This window comes from Barbatula barbatula, assembly GCF_947034865.1.
Source record: "Barbatula barbatula genome assembly, chromosome: 24".
Classification (NCBI taxonomy): domain Eukaryota; kingdom Metazoa; phylum Chordata; class Actinopteri; order Cypriniformes; family Nemacheilidae; genus Barbatula; species Barbatula barbatula.
Genome location: NC_136787.1, coordinates 6,112,353 through 6,129,280, shown reverse-complemented (window position 1 = coordinate 6,129,280; position 16,928 = coordinate 6,112,353). Strand labels below are relative to the sequence as shown.

At 41.0% G+C, this 16,928-nt stretch overlaps 1 protein-coding gene across 2 annotated transcripts in view; it reads left to right on the top strand.

Moving 5' to 3' along the window:
- Positions 1–15,750, top strand: part of sh2d3ca (SH2 domain containing 3Ca) — a 36,359-nt gene extending 20,609 nt beyond the window's left edge. The window contains exons 4-13 of one of the 2 annotated variants that reach the window (XM_079449452.1): positions 5,587–5,715; positions 6,692–7,119; positions 7,582–7,656; positions 8,335–8,459; positions 8,760–9,247; positions 9,753–9,868; positions 10,949–11,120; positions 12,212–12,323; positions 13,009–13,215; positions 13,568–15,750. In XM_079449452.1, the coding sequence (XP_079305578.1) occupies positions 5,587–5,715; positions 6,692–7,119; positions 7,582–7,656; positions 8,335–8,459; positions 8,760–9,247; positions 9,753–9,868; positions 10,949–11,120; positions 12,212–12,323; positions 13,009–13,215; positions 13,568–13,743 (2,028 nt within the window). In that variant the 3' untranslated portion in view covers positions 13,744–15,750. The remainder of the gene's footprint in view (positions 1–5,586; positions 5,716–6,691; positions 7,120–7,581; positions 7,657–8,334; positions 8,460–8,759; positions 9,248–9,752; positions 9,869–10,948; positions 11,121–12,211; positions 12,324–13,008; positions 13,216–13,567) is intronic. The other variant, XM_079449453.1, reaches the window with a different exon arrangement.
- Positions 15,751–16,928: the final 1,178 nt, after the last annotated feature.

Sequence of the window (16,928 nt, the reverse complement as noted above, 5' to 3'; positions counted from 1 at the left end):
ATAACACAAAGTTTTTACTTCTTTTTGACAATATGATTGGGTGTGGCCTATTCGAAACCTTTTTAAAACTGTATCTAAATAGTGCTGATTTAAAATTCCCTACTCTCACCCATCTTGAAGCTGCATTTAACATAGAGCGGGAGACGTTGGTCCCTTGAGAAAAGGCGCTCAGCATTTATCGCCAGCGCAACGGTGACGGGGCATTAACTTCAGGTGCACCTTGTCATGCACTGCCAGCTGGGTTTATTACAACACCCCATCCCATCTCGTGCCTGGCTGGTTGGGGAAGGACTGGTCAAAAATGCATGGAATGAAATACTGAACAAATATGGTCGTTGACAGCCAATCAAGTGAACAGACACTAATTCACAACAAATCCCAGTATATCTCTATATTCCGCAGTCAAATGAGAGGTGTGGGCTGGTAATTCATAATTGATGCTTAATTATCAATCTCATTTGAAATACCCATTACCTATGCATAGGAAATCATTCAAACCCAGGGGCTTGATAAACCACACCAAGCCCTCAGGGTTACAGATGCTCCAAATGGAATTTGTGTTCCCACACCCTGAATTCACAGCGCGGAGAAATGTCAGACAGAAGTGCATCAGTGGAAATATCTTGGAGACCTAACGTTGCATGCAGAACAGCTGGACGATGGGGTGTTGTCCACATACACCCCCATTTCCTGCATTCAGACTGAATTTCCCCTTCGTTTTTCCAAGACACTCGCCCTTGAGACGGCTTCGGGGGGCAAAGTAAGATTTCCATGACAACAGCACGCCCAGGTGTTTGCTCTTAGACAGCCGAGGTCACTGTGTCGGCGCATGACACAATGGCCCTTCAACGTAGTGCACCATTCTCTCTTTATGACCCTTGGGTAATCCCAGCAAAACAACAAGCCGCATTGTCAGGCACTTGACTGATTTTGTTTGACAGGAGTGTGTTTGTGCGTGTGTTTTGACTCATGGCTGTATTAAATGATACTCAAAACACTCCTTTTAAAAGGGTAAGGATGGGTGTCAATAAAAGAAACAGCAGGGCGGGTTCAAAATGACCTCATTCCTGCACTGTTCTGAGTTGAGGTCGTGCTGAACTTTTCTAAACTTCTGCTTCTGCTATTTTGGTTGTTAACCGTTGTGTTTTATGTAAGATATGTCATGGGGCACCATGGTATTTTTAGAAAAAGTACAATAAACATACAATATTACATACATTATTGTTACACACATTTGTTCCATGCAAGTATCCTGGTATTACCATCTGATACCATCAATGTACCACGGTACTCTTCAGGAAAATGTTGAAGCTCTTCATTGGAGAAATTGAGATGTGTACTTATGTGTCTTATGCTCTGACTTAATATACACACTGCTTGTTTACATTTATATTTCAAAAATCCGTTTTCGATTAGGATTTAGAAACAACAGCCGTTTAGTTTAGTTGGTAACGGAGTCATCCAACATAAATTTGGGAACTCAGTTGACCTGCATATGTGCTTGTTAAACTCTAAGTGCGTGTGGGTGTGTGTTTAAAAGAGTAATGAGAGACTAAATCTATGCAACATTGATTGCTTTAAGATGTAATGTGTTGGGCTGAAGGCCAGTGATGACAGATAGGGGGATTTGGTGCAGATTGGGTGGTGTACGGAAGCAGGATCGAGGGGTGTTAAATAGAGGGATAAGTCAAAGACTGTTTTCTGGGAGACGGTTTTCTGGTTTAAGACAGCTTAAGGTGGGATAAGGAGACAACAACACTGCCCGGACAGCAGATGGACCACGTCTTAAATAGGGACCGGGCGGAGGGAAAGGTCATAGCGTTGACAAACATTAGAACACAGTCCTAAGTGCTATTTCGTGGACAAATGTCATCTAAAATATTATTAAGCCTGAAATATAGTTTATATTCTAAAATGTTATTATTGAAGACCATTTTTCTATCTGGGTTGTTCTACAGTGACAGAAGTGGAAGTAAAACATGCTCGAAATCTATGGTTCAAATCGTTTTGGTAAAATTTGGGGGCATTTTATCTGTTTATTGGTTAGGACAGTATAGAAAATACAGGTTGAAATAAGGGGGGAGGACCGACGAAGGACCTCAAGTCAGGAAAAGAATACATGAAAGCACTGGACATTATGTTGGACATCAAATGGCTACCCAAAAAGTCCTTAAATTTCAACCAAACAATCTTGTAAAACCAATAAAACAAGTACGACTTATCAACCTTAAACAATAGACAAATATTAGGCCTTGCATTGTATTAGTATATAGATTACTACCAAGTGATCAACAAAACCAGTGATCCATAATTGAAACGTCTCTTTGTTTTGATATGTTTACATGTATATTTTTTTGTATTTAGCATGTATTTACTTTGCATATCAAAACAGAATAGCATTAACTTGCTGCAATTCTCAATGTTACCAGAGAAAGTGCTATAACAGGTATGTGCGTTTCAATTGTGTTGGTCAATCCTTTGTATCTGCTGGCGTAAAGTATATTTATGGCCTAAATGGCGTTCTTGATCTATTTGGCAGGTGATTTTTACCACCAGCGTCCCGTTATCACTCAAGGCAGTGGGTCAGTGTTCAGCGGGACTGACTGGATTAGCTCTACCCCAGAGATTAGACTCAATGGCAAGCGCTGACCCGTGATTCTCTATCTGCCATATCTGCGGTTTGTGTTTGCCTAATGGTTTTTTTGTGTCTATGGCTTTCCTTTCACCCAGGAGAGCAGCTGCATTCAATCACACAGGATCTGACTGATTGCAGAGGTTCCTTTTGATTGGTGGGAATGAAATTAGGGTTGGGGGTCTTGTTAGATGGGGCGATGCGATTGGTGGCCCGATAGCATGGGGGTGCTGAGCGAAATTGGGTGATGTATCATGCTTGGATGTTATTCATGACAAACTATGGGGGTCTGAACCATCACTGGATGTGTCAGTCTGTGTTTGTGTGTTCATATACCCAAGGATTGTGAGTCAAACACCTTCCACGAGATAAAACGGGAGACTAAATTCACGATGCAATTGAACACTAGTCTTGATCGTTTTACTAGAGCTGTCAAACAATTAATCGCATCCAGAATAAACGTGTCTGTGTACATGTCTGTGTACTGTGCATATTCATTTTATACATTTGTAAAGACAAAAACATACATATGTTTTTTTATATTTACCAATAACTGAAATGATATATAAATGTTATTCATTTTGATATTTAATATTTTTTTATGAATTATGAGCTGGTTGATGTGGATAAAAGCTACAGAGCAGGTTTGCAAGTCACTTAAAGGGGTACTTCGCCGATAAATTACTCAGTCGACAAGCCTAGGACATCAATTCATCTTCGGGAGCTTTCTGACTCCTACCCATAGACAGCAACGCAACTGAGTTTCAAAGCACAGAATCCCAAAAGTCCGTTTGGGAGCTGTCTATGGGTGGGAGTTAGAAAGCTCCCAAACCTCAAGAAAACCTTCATTTGCGTTGAAAGAAGTGCACTTATGTTAAGAAGCCAAACTGGGATTGATATCCAAAAAAAGATTGTTTCAAACCTGAAAGGAACGAGATTTGTAAGAATGCCAGTAACCCAAACAGATCTCCTCCCTCTTTTACTCCCATAGTATTTATTTTCCCTATCCTATGGCTGTAAATGGGACATGACATCTGTTTGGTTAAGGCAGAACAAGGAAATTCCAGGTTTGGAAATAAATGATGACAGAATTTCCATTTTTGGGTGAACTACCCCTTTAATATACATCTTATCCACAAATTGCCTTCTTGCTTGTTAAACTGTGTGAATACTTGCATATGTGTATATATGGTCTTGAACCAATGGTCCATGATACACATCAAAACACCAGGCCAGCTCACTCACAATAGAATGTTTCCATGACAACCGAAGATTCCGCATTGGGTTGAATTGTAAGGTCCTATCCCCATCTCTGCAGTATCTCTCCTGTGTCTTAAAAATCTTCCTTGTTTTCTCTCTTTATGTCGTTAGAGGTTAAACTATCAGCTTGTGTGCACGTGCACATGCTCAGGTCATTTCCTCCATGCGGCGTGTTTTTCATTAGACCGCCAGAAGTAGTTTCTCTGTGGAGGATGGAGGACAGTGAGAAAGACGCTTTAGCCCTCAAGGTACAAGTCTAAATGGGACAAGGGAGTTGAAACAGGGCAGATATCTGCTTGGAGTTTTCAGAGATCTTTCACTCCCTGCTTGAAAAAGTGTGAATGCTAAAGTGTCTCGTGTAATTTCATATGAAGTTTTGCCTCATCCCATATTTCCTCGTCCTGTCTCTTTTTTCTTGGCAATCATTTCGTCTTATTTTTGAGTTTTCCATTTCATAAAATCTCTTATCTCTTCTTTTGGTCTTCTATGGAAAACGCAGTATGGATGAAACTTCATAGAAACATTCCTCGCCAACTCACTCTGCAAATAAACACGAATAAAGTCAGGTCACCAAGATAAAGAGTTTTAAAAAAGACGGTTATAAACTCTTCTGAAAGGCGCCTCTCGTAAGTCAATATGAACCTCATATCACTGGCAGACTGGCAGTTTTCCCCGTGGTCCTACATACAGAAAGAATGAGACCCGAATATCGTACCTTGTGGCCATCTTCAAGCAGCGAAAGACAATTACAGGCACCTCTATGAGATTATGAAAGAGGACTGTTAGAGCCAGGTGGTGAATTCGGCCCCTGGAGGCAAAGACAAAGCAATAACTCTATACACTTGACCCAGCCTCACTTTCTCACATTTATACAAATGCACACACAGCCAATTAAACATGAGTGGAATTGCTGAAATATAACATCTTCAGCACCCAGGGGTATAAGAGGGTCGAATAGAGGAAGGAACTTTGAGAGGAACAGGAAACAGATGTCTAATCAATTTACCTCAGAGAGAAAGAGACCATCAGAGTGACCCAAGACTGCAAAATTGATCCTGTTACTCCCATTTTCACCCTCTCTCACTCACACAAACAGTACTGCTCTTATATTCTCGATGACCTCACACGGAGGTTTGTCCCCTATTAGTGCTTTGAGCTTTCTCTGTTGTCTTTTTTTATTGACTTGATTACATTGCGTCTGCGTTTGGATTAGGTTTTCTTGCTGACCGAGGGTCGAGACCTTAGACTTTAACTGTCACGCTCATAAATCATTCTCTGTTTCTACTGGACGAAGAGCGGTGTTGTTCAAACAGACACGTCTGGGGCGATGTCGATCTTTGGGCAGAGAAAAGAACGTTTGCGTTTTTTCCTTGACGCCCCAGCTAACGTAATATTACTGGGTTAGTTTTACAGTGTAGTCAGTAAGATACATAAAAGAAATGATAAACAAAGACAGGCTAAATTTGTAAACATGAAGTAACAGACTTCTGTAATGAAATTCTGTGCGGCTCAGATGACTTTATAATCCCTCGTATGGATTGATATGTCAGGTTGATAAGTGCGGCAATAAAACCTTACGATTCCGATCTCTAAAACGATCAATACTTATCGTAAGTGCCAAGCAAGCACATGTACGTGTATGATGTGGAGAAGCGTAACTTATGGTAGGTGCTGGTTTTGTGTGTTCTGTGCAGTTCTCCAAGGAGAAGTACCTGCTGGAGTCTCCCCCAGAGAAACTGAGGAAGGAACTGGAGGAGGAACTGAAGCTCAGTAGCAGTGACATGAGAAGCCACGGCTGGTACCATGGCCATATTCCACAAGAGGTGAGCGTGTGTGTGGATATGACAAACACATGAGCACCGTTTCTGAAGAAACTGCATGGACTAAATCATCTGTCAAATTGTTTAAATAAGTTGCAGTTTAATATCATATTTGTATATGAAGCTTTTTGTGTGTGTGTATTCTTTCTGTCTGTGTTTATAGGTGTCTTTTTTTACTGAAATTTCTGCCCACGCTATGTCTACTATGCGAACAGCCATCTGTGCATTACCATAATGTATTCCTACTTGAGCTGGAGTAAAGAGAAACTCCAGCCCGCTCTATTAAAAACTATATCCAGTCACCATGGCGATACGCCCCCATGCTGCACCACTGACCTGACTAAGTGTGCTGTAGCGCCATCTGCAGAAGGACAGAGCAAAGACACCATTTCCTTGATCTTTGCTTTGGTTTTACTCACTTACCAAAATTGACAAGATATAGTGAACAAAGACATAGTGCACACATGACAGCAATTTTACCTGTAATATTAGCCATGTTCCTTGATTATGTTTCACGGTTTTATTTTGTGAATATGCTAGTAAATGACGGTTCTTTAAAAAAAATATTAAGTTTACATTATATTTAAAATGTAAATAAACATCTTAAGTTAATAGAGTAAATAAAATGCTCTCTCACAGTGAGCCACGGTACTAATGTGGGCAATGCAGTTTTAAAGAGATAGTTGACCCCTAAATACAAATTTTGTCATCATTTACCCACCCTCCTGTCATTCCAAATATGTGTGACTTTCTTTTTTCTATGGAACAGAAAAGAAATAACTTTGGGTTTAATGCCCACAATGGACGGCTCATGCTATCTGGTTACCAACGTTCTTCAAAATATCTTCTTTTGTGTTTTTCAAAGAAAAGTCAGCTAACTTTAAATTATGAAAGATTGATTGGGTTACTTTACCTTCAAACATTGACTGCAATATCTCCAGCAGTAATCGCACAATTTTGACATTTTGTGTCAACACAGGTCTCAGAATCTTTGGTCTCACGTAGCGGTGACTTCCTTGTCCGGGACTCCCTGTCAACCGTGGGTGACTACGTCCTGACATGTCGCTGGCAGCAGGAAGTTGTTCACTGTAGGATCACTAAAGTCCTGGTCAAAGGCGGGCAAAGTAAAATCCAGTACCTGCTGGAGAACGAGAGCTTTGACTCTGTGCCCACGCTGGTCAGGCACCATGCTGGCACGGGTCGTGCTGTATGCCCGCGCACTGGAGCTCAGCTGCTGTGTCCGGTCAACCGAACGTTGCCACTGAGGTACCTGGAGGCAACGTTCGCATTAGCTGGTGGGAGACCAGGAGCTGCACATTCACCATCATCTCAGAGGGGGGCGCACATCAAGAGACGTAGCGTTACTATGACAGACGGACTCACGGCAGAGAAAATGATTCCTCACAGGTAGAAAATGAATGATGTCTTAATTTTGGTAATGTAGTTCTCAGGCGTCAAAGTTCAGACCTGGCAGATCATCTTCCTCCAAAACTCACCTCAGAACTTAAAGGGATAGTTCACCCAAAAATTTCAATTCTGTCATCATTTACTCACCTCAGGTGTTCTTAGCAGAGCAAAGAAATGTATACAGGTTTGGAACAACCTGAGAATGTAAATGATGGCAGAGTTTTTATTTGTGGGTGAACTATCCCTTAAATTTAAGGTTGTAGAATCTCATATGGGTTTCATATGTCTTAAGCATCACTATAACAATAATATACAGTATACTATATATCTGAATGATGATCCTTAAGTATGTCAGGTGTGAGATCAGGTGTTCTGATGGATACACATTGTTTTAATACAGTCATACACAAGTGACATGGATGCAGGTGTGATTTACTCATAAAAGATGTCTTGTATCATCAGTGCTGCCCAACCAACAGAGCCAGCTGAATCTCAGGCAGTCGAGCCCGAAGTGAAACCTGCAGAGGGCAGCAGCTGGTGTGTGTGATGTGTGTGTGTTCACAGCTGGCACAGACCCCCCTCCCCACACCTATTAATCTTTCCAAACAGATTTGGCCACATAAAAACACATCACTTCACTTGCTTCCTTGCATGTAATTCTGTAGTGTCGCAATCTCCCTGTATCACTGTGTGTGTGTAGCTTAGTCCCTAGTTTTAGTCATGTGAGTAGTTGTGCTCACCAAACATTGTGAGTTGGTGTTTATCACAAAAAAACAAGAAATGCTTAATATACAGTACACTCTAAAATTTGCTGGGTAATTTTCAACCCAGCGTAAGGTCAAAAGGGGACAGGCCCAGCCGCTGGGGTATGTTAAAGGTGCTGTGTGTAATATTTAGCATGATCTATTGACTATGTCTTCAGAGGTTCACGAAAACGTGAACACATCTTAGTCCTGTGTCAGCCACCGTAGTGCTTTGAAAAGGAGGGGAGGGCTGGAGTAGGCCGTTGGTTGCAATTCACAACCACTAGATGGCGCTAAAACCTCCAAATTGCTCCAAAGTTTGGGTCCGTCCCTTTTTGACCCAACGCTGGGTTGAAAAGAATCCAGCAATTTTTTAGAGAGTAGCCGTGACCTTCACGATGGATTGTTTTAAAGTATAAAAAACTTTTTACTGATGTGTGTGTGATTCTAAAGGCGTGTTTGTCTTTTCTAGCCCTTCTACTGTACATCACAAAGATGCTATGAGGAATTGTGCCATGAGTATGGATCAGATCCAAGAGTATCGTCGCCCCCTGTCCCCGGTGGGGGAGAGCCCTCTATCCCCTGCCTACACCCCCAGTAAGTACACTCACACATCTGTCAGTCTTATAGTGCTTGCTAAAAATGCTAATGCTAACTATAGTTTTAAATCTTTCTTCTGAGGAACACAAAAGAGGTTTAATGAATTCTCCATTATTTGGAAGTTAAAGAAAGAAAGTTGACAATGTCAAGCTTAAAAAAGACAAATATAAAAATCAGCACTGTTATATCACGTATTTAAGCAAAATGCTTAACTCACTGTAAACTACAGTCTCCTGAAAATATAAAAGAACTTCCTAACTTTAGTTTTTAATGTTTTGTTCTTGTGTATGTATCTAGTCCCTCGCCACAGACATGGTTCAGGTGGACGTGTCCTTGCCATAATCCCGCCCTCACCGGTGATGCGGCGTTCTAGTGATCCCCATCTCTCACCCTCCTCCTCCAATAACAACGTTTCCTGCTCAGACACGGCCCCCACCCACTCCACTCCAGCCCACGGGTACCCATCCGATAATTCAGAGCCTGGGGGCAGCTACTGTGAGCTGAGACCCGGACAAGCCCCCACTCCACCCTGTAAGAGTTATGTGGAGAGGCTGAGAGTGGAGGAGGGCCAAAGTCCAGGCTCTGGAGCTCAAGATGGGGTAGAAGGCTTCATGCTCCCCCTGGTGGAGACCTGCTCTTCCTTCAAGCCAGGAAAGTACCAGTCGAGTCTTCTACCGGCAGAAAATAAACCACTGGAAATGAGCGTGTTGAAGAAGGTGAAGGAGCTGCTTGCGGAGGTGGATCCTAAAACAGCCGCCAAGCACATTACAATGGCAGATTGCGCGGTAAATAACGCAGCTACACTTAAAAAATTAATAAAGACTCAAGAGCAATGTCACGGTCACTAGTTAGTTTGCACAGGTGAACAAACATACAAGCAAAATGTTGCACACATCCAGGGCCTTTGCTTGAATTATAGGAACCTTTAAATGTTTTAGGTAGCTTGGGCCCTAACAAGTAAACTTCACCATGATGACACAACTACTTCCCCATATACTTTGTTTTCTGATCAATGAGAGTTCAGACAATGACAAACTCTCAACAGACGACATTACACAAGATACCATTACAAGCTGATTTATAAAGTCTGGAAAGCACCCGGACCCACAGCTCAATAATGCTATATGTTTAATTAAATAAAACCATTAAATAACTATGTTTACCACATTTATCATTTGATGAGTTCAAGACTAATGAGATGTCTGTCTGTATTCACTGTCAATATATCTGAATGTAAAAAAGGGGGTGGGTTTAAATGTATTGCTCTTGTAACTGTGTGGCAATCTGTAGGTTGCTAGGATACTAGGCGTTACCAAGGAGATGCAGGGGATGATGGGAGTGAGCTCAGGGCTGGAGTTGCTGACTCTTCCGCATGGACACCAGCTGAGGCTGGATCTACTAGAGAGGTTAGGGGATATACACATACACACATGTTTGCTTTTATACATTGTGGAGACTTTTAATGACTTTTACTAGGGCTTGGTAAAAAATATAGATTCCTCGATTTTAATCGATCTCCAATTCAAAGAAACAATATCGTTCGGGAAATACCTGATTTTAAAGGGTAACTCTGGCCAAATATGAAAATTCTGCCATTAATTACTCACCCTAAAGTAGTTTAACATAGTAGTTTTGGTTGCTTTCTGACTCCTCAGATTTCAACGCAACCAATCTTCAAAGCGCTGAAAATACACTGTAAAATCGTCCATGCGACTCCGGTTGTTCAGTAGAAATTAATATAATGTGACGAGACACCGGATTTGGTTGCGTTGCAATCTAAGGAGGAGTCAGAAAGCTTCCAAAACTACTTTATTTGCGATTTTGGTCATACGGATTTTATTGACCACTACTTGAGAGTGAGTAATTAATGGGAGAATTTTCATTTTTTTTGAGTTACCCTTTAATGCACGTGCCTCAGAGAATATTATCTGTGTTTTGCCACTCGTCCAGAGGATGGCGTCCATTATTCAAGTTGAATTTTGAAATCGGTTTTATTTCTTAAACATGTTGCAATTTCAAGATGTTCATGAATTCACTGTTGCACATTTACAGTGATTTTAGTTTTTACTGTAATGTTTGGTTACTCAAAGTAAAGGGGAAAGTCATTCAAAACAATTGTGTGGGCTTTACTATTAAACGTGAATGTTTTTTACATTAATTTAGCTGGGTATGGGGGTTTCAGTTATCAGCCTATACATTTAAATACCTATATATTTAAATATCTATATATTTAAATTTCTTGTCTGCAAAACTAAGATTTAAAAATTAAATACTGATAAATTATCGATATTGAATCGAATCGTATTGAGATTCGAAATTGAATCGAAACCATATAAATAAGAATCAAAAGCCAAAATGGTCTCAAAACCCAGCCCTAACTTTTACACTGTACAAAATGCATCCCCTAAAAATAACAAACTGTTGTTTTGCGTGTAGAACAGCACTTCTGTCGTGTTAAATGTGCTATTTTCCCTCTGCTTGAATAGGTTTTACACCATGTCTATAATGATGGCGGTCGATTTGCTCGGCTGTACGGGCAGCACAGAAGAGAGAGCCGTTCTGCTGCATAAGACCATCCAGCTGGCCGCTGAACTGAAGAGCAACATGGGCAACATGTACGGGTTCGCTGCGGTCATGAGGGCCCTGGAGCTACCACAGGTGAGAGACTGAGAAACTATCGGAAAGAGAGCAAAAGGCAAGAACGTCAGAGAGGACTAGTGTGTCTGCGGTATAGTACAGTAAAATAAGGTTTAACCCTGCAAGGGGTATTTAATAAAATATCACCACTGTATTACAGGATTGCATCTGTGCCTAGTGGACTTTAATTTGCTATAAAGAACATCAGAAACTGTTTTACTGCATATAAACAACTCAGTTTTCATAAGTAAACTTAGGTAATGTTTGCTAGTGCACAATAGGGGTTTCAAGGTGGTAGCCAATGGTTTTTATCATGTTGCTGTGCGGTTGCTTAGGTGTTCTGTGTGGTTGCCATGGTGTTCCAAGGCAGCTGGTGATATTTTGAGGGTTTTTAGCACGTTGTTATGTGGCTGCTAGGGTATCCTGGGTTGTTACTCAGAGTTCACTCTAAGAGATTTGTTGCTCCAATGTAAGTCAATGACATTTTTACCAGGTGATCAAGAGATCGCTTAAAACAGCAATACCACACATTAAATTTGGATTTCAAGTGTCTGCACAAACCGTGTAGACTGATTATCTTGGCAAAAGCATAACTTTAACCTGATATTTGAGCAATAGTACCAGTGATGAATGCCTTAGCAAACACCACTAACTAGACAAATGGAAAAGCAGAACGTGAGAGACAGTGAGCCTATCCTGTGCGGTAGTGTATAAATCAGCGTACAGTACGTGTTATTCGGATAAATTATTCAGCGGTGAAAGCTCAGAGCGGTCGCTGCGGTCTAGTGTTCGTTCACACTGACATTTACCACCAGCAATTAAATCACATTCTATTTCAGCCACAACACAAGAAGTGAAGGGCAGTGAGAGGAGAATGAGATGAAGGTGGAAGAAAAGATCAGGGGGGGGTTGTGAGGAAAGACTGGACCAGCCTGACTTGTGTAAGGAGCATTAGGTTCAAGAACTGGATGAGTTAAAGCTATTAGCACTGATACATACACTTCTATTTGTCTGAAATGTATTCAACACACCAATGATCTTTAATGTGTGGATTAATGTATGCACCTGATGGATGGATGTGCTCTTTAATAACTGGCATGAACGTGTTGCAGATCTCACGGCTGGAGCAGACATGGATTACACTGAGACAGAGACACACTGAAGGTGCCATTCTCTATGAGAAGAAACTGAAGCCCTTCCTCAAAGCCATGAATGATGGCAAAGGTAAAATATAGTGTTACTATAGCAGAGGGCTTGTCAACTCGGGTCCTGGAGAGCCAGTGATCTGCGTAGTTTAGTTCCAACCTACAGTAAATCCAACACCTGGTCATCATTTTCAAGTAGTCCTAAATACCTCGATTAGCTTGGTCCGGTGTATCTGATTATGGTTGGGACTAAATTTAGCAGGAGATCGACCCTCGAGGAGCCGAGTTGACTTGCCCTGCTATAAAATTGTTACTGAAGTCACTTCTTTTGGGGTTTTTAGTCAGTCTAACCTCTATGTTCCGAGGTACCCAGGGGTGGAAATCGGGGGTCACGTTTGGGATGTGGGTCCAGGGGTGAATCATTTATCCATGAAATAGCCTCCAAACGCTATGCACATTTTAATACATGTATAAATAGGCATTTTATGCTGCATATCTATGGTATAAACATATAAAAAAATAATCCCCAAATACACTCCCGCTAGTGAATAGTGAAACCAAAACGTGACAACATCTTAGTCCTTTGTCAGTGTGATTCGAAAGGGACTGGGTGCGAGTAAGCCATTGGTTGCAATTCGCAATCTCACTAAATGTCATGTACTAGACATTTAAATAGAACAGTACTAAAGAGCAAGAGAGAGTGGTTATTTGCAGGAGCGTAGCTTTATGAAGATTAACCATCTATGTTTGCTTGTGTTTCACAGAGACCTGTGTACTCTCCAACACCTCCTTCCCTCACGTAGTGCCAGTGTTGTCACTGATGGAGCGCGGTGTGACGGCAGGTGAGGCGCTGGAGACCTGGGAGAGTGTGGAGTCTGGAGTGGACGTGGTCATGAGCCACCTGGAGGCAGCACGCACCATCGCTCACCACGGAGGACTTTATCGCACTAATGCAGAAAGCAAACTTCACGGTAAGCAATTCTTTTGGTTTTCTAGCACACTATGTCAAAATATGGATTCCTTAGTGATACACTTTAGCAAAGTGAAATAACTTGCTCTACCCTGAAACACATCTTCTGATTTCTAAGGTCATGAGTTTAACCATGGGGTGCCAGCAGTTTTAAGGAGGGTTATAAGTTATAAAACAATGTAGGCCTACAGAGATCTTAATATAAAATTAATTTTTTATTATACACATAGTACTTTGAAATATCCACGACAGATGCACTGCTGCTGAAATGTCATTTTTACCACAAGCACCAAAGCTATTTAAAAAGAACAGACTGACTGCTCTCTTCTCTAATATCTTTATTTGGCTCGCAGACTTCCAAGAGCGTAAGGAGGTGCTGGAAATCTTCTGTACAGAGTTTCAGATGAGGCTTTTATGGGGCAGTCGTGGCTCAGAAGGCAGCCAGGTCGAGCGCTACGAGAAGTTTGATAAGGTCCTAACCGCTCTGTCCCACAAGCTGGAACCTCCAGTGAGACACAGTGAATTATAGCACCCTGACCCACCCTGCACCCACAACTCACCCTCGCCCTTATGTCACAGACTATTGTTTTTCGAGGGAGCCATAAGGCGGAAATGGAGAAAAACAATGGAGGACGCTCCAAAACAAGGCGCAAAAGGGGGGAAAGGCTTTATGCGAGCATGACAGCGCCCCCCAAAGTACACAGACATGAACTGCAGCAATGGAATGAAATACAAATCTGAAGCCAAAACATCTTCATCAATGGGGGGACGAACAAAACCCGAGAATGCATATTCTGATCAAGGGCCATTCCATGAAAAAAAGAGAATGTGCAAGTTCATTCGAATCTCCTTTTCTGTGAATCCAACATCTTGTTTCCATTGAGCTGTTGTCAGTGATGAAAACAAGACATTTCGTGTGGTTTGCTCATATTTACTGCTGGAACAGACTACTCACCTGTCAAATATCTGAATGTATGTTGCCAAATCGTATGAATTGAACCCGATGACCTGCTGGATAAAGAATCGTATGTTTATGCTATTTTTTGTTTTATTGTGTTTTTTGAGGCTGTTACGGATGTTCTTGTTGAGAACCAGTCCAGTCGACAGCAACTGTGAGGATTAGGGCCTTTCATTTTAAATGTGAGACCCTATGAAATCAAAATTGGAGTTTTGTAAATATATGCAATTGTACTTCTAAATGTTGACAAAGATCACTTTAGCAGACATATGCATTCACATTTTACATTCTGGTTTGGAAATATGGACGAGACATATGCTCATTCACAGGAACATATACAAAAATTGTCCTATTAAATGCTAAACAGAATCACACATCCCTCCGAAACCTTCTGCCACTGACTAGCAATAGCAAATAATGGTTATAACTGGCTGTGATGTAAACTAAAAGTTATGTTCTCTTTATATTAAATTAAACTAGACAAGCCCAATGGAAATATGTCACCAATATCATTTCATGGGCTCTTTAACATCTAGACACATATTTTCAAGGACACTTAATCACAATGAATGTCGAGCTTGTACGAATTTGTCATGTATCAAACCATTTTCTGACCTGTGGCCTGTTCTGGACAAAATGATTTCAGGGTTAAAGATCTTCAATGTAGAGTCACCGTAAGCAATCTAATGTAGATTGTCCAGAATATTCGAATTTAGTGGACATTTGCTTTCTTCACACCTTTTATTAAGAACATTATGGCAATACGTTACATCACAACCAACTACTTGCTAGTGGTGTTTGCATCCTATTGGATTCCTTCTGCACATAAATCACATTCTTCTGCACTATTTTAGTTTTGATCGTGTGATATAAAACAAAATGTGAAAATGTTATTTATGCTGAATTCAAAGAAATTCAGTAGTTCAGAGAACAGCAAAGCGACAGAACCATATCCATCAACTTGATTTCAAAAGGTGTTCAGCCCTGTTTCCATGTTTTGAAAGGTTCAGTCAAACAAACCCAAAGCCACGTACATATACCTCTGTCAGCAGTGTACATTTTCTACCCTTATTATGGGTTACAGTACGCCCATAGAGTAAAGTTTATCTATCCAGTTCTATTGCGATCTGGTGCGTATCGCATACAGGCTGCTACACGTCACACCCAGTCTATCAATGCATATTACCAGGGAATTTTCTGAAGGTGATTTATCAGGTATCTCAATAAAGGCGCATCCAAAAGTAGATGATGCGGTTACAATGGGATGAAAGCGCATCTTATGCAATTCCACTTTCAGCCAGCAGAGGGCTCTGTCGAGTAAGCTCAAAAATAAGAAAGAGGACTAAGTTTAGGATCTTTTCGAAGTTTTTCTTTAATGTGGCCTACTGGTCTAGGACTGTAATTTGTGTTTGGTTTGTCTATTGAAAGGTTTCTCTACTGTAAAGGTACACATGTGACTATTTCGTTTTGTAAATAGTTGCCCCTTAACGGTCGACGATGCGAACGAGCTCACGTGATCGCATTCTTTTATTGCGTGCTGTACATAATGGTATGTCATATGTTTTGCACTCGTTTTTCAAAAAATAAATAATTAAACACAGTAAGCTTGTGTCTGTTTAGTGTAATGTGTTTTATTACCTCGATTCCGCTTCGTGTACGAATTTCCACGAGGTTAATATGGCGTTATCCCGTCTGTTTTACGTTTTTAGGATGATAATGATAATTCAATTAATTATTTGCTGATGTCTTCTGCCATTACGCCGTTCTTTTATAAAAAACGCAATACACTTTGGCCTTGCTTTGCTTTCTTTGTACAGTGTAACTGCTCGAAATGACCACGAGGTGGCATCAGCGCGGAGCTGACGTCTACTATGCGTCGCATTTACGTCCAGTCAGTCGTTATATGCATTACGCAGTGACGTCAGTATTCAGAGTACTCAATACTTTAGCTATTGCACGTTGAATACTAATGTTCTTCACCTTCAATAATTTACCTTTAGATTTCACGTATTGGTGTAGAATTGGGCCACAAATCTGATGTTAAGACTTTAAATGCAGTTTTCATTGTTACAATGTGCATACATATTTAGAACGTATAACAAAATAAGTACATCTTGCTTTTTATTGTATAATGTTATGTGCATTTAAGATTGTGCAGTGCGGCACGGCATGTATGTTTGCTTTAGGTTGTGAGTGCGTCAGGCTGACTTTACTAAGACAAGATGGTGGCCACAGAATGTGTGTGTGTTGGGGGGGGGGGGGGGGGTGTTGCTGCAAAACCATGATGAAATCTTTCAGTGTGTGTTTGTTTGTGTACGCGCAAGCCTGTTGTCCTTTGTACAGCTGTGTCTGTCAGAGCGAGGTCCACCAGGCACTGCTGGCAAACGGGCACGCTGACAGAAACACGGGATGCATGGGACACTGGCACTGAATGCCCACACAGACAAGAGACTACTACAAAGGCATTACTGTGTAAAATATGGTGAAAGAGCAGATTAAAATCTTTTATTGAACGCTGATGTGATGCGTTAACTATGAGCCAAGCAATGCAGGAACAGAAGTCATAATGCAACTTAACCTTTGAAACCAAAAACTTCAAACTGGTAAATACAATATTTTAAAAACAGATTGGTTTGGTTTACTTGCAAAAGGTTCCTTCAAGACAAAATTGCGTACAAAAAAATTAAACATTTGTTTTTGGCGTTTTAATGATTATGACCCAAGTGAGACTATTCCAGTGCCATATTCCTTCTGGA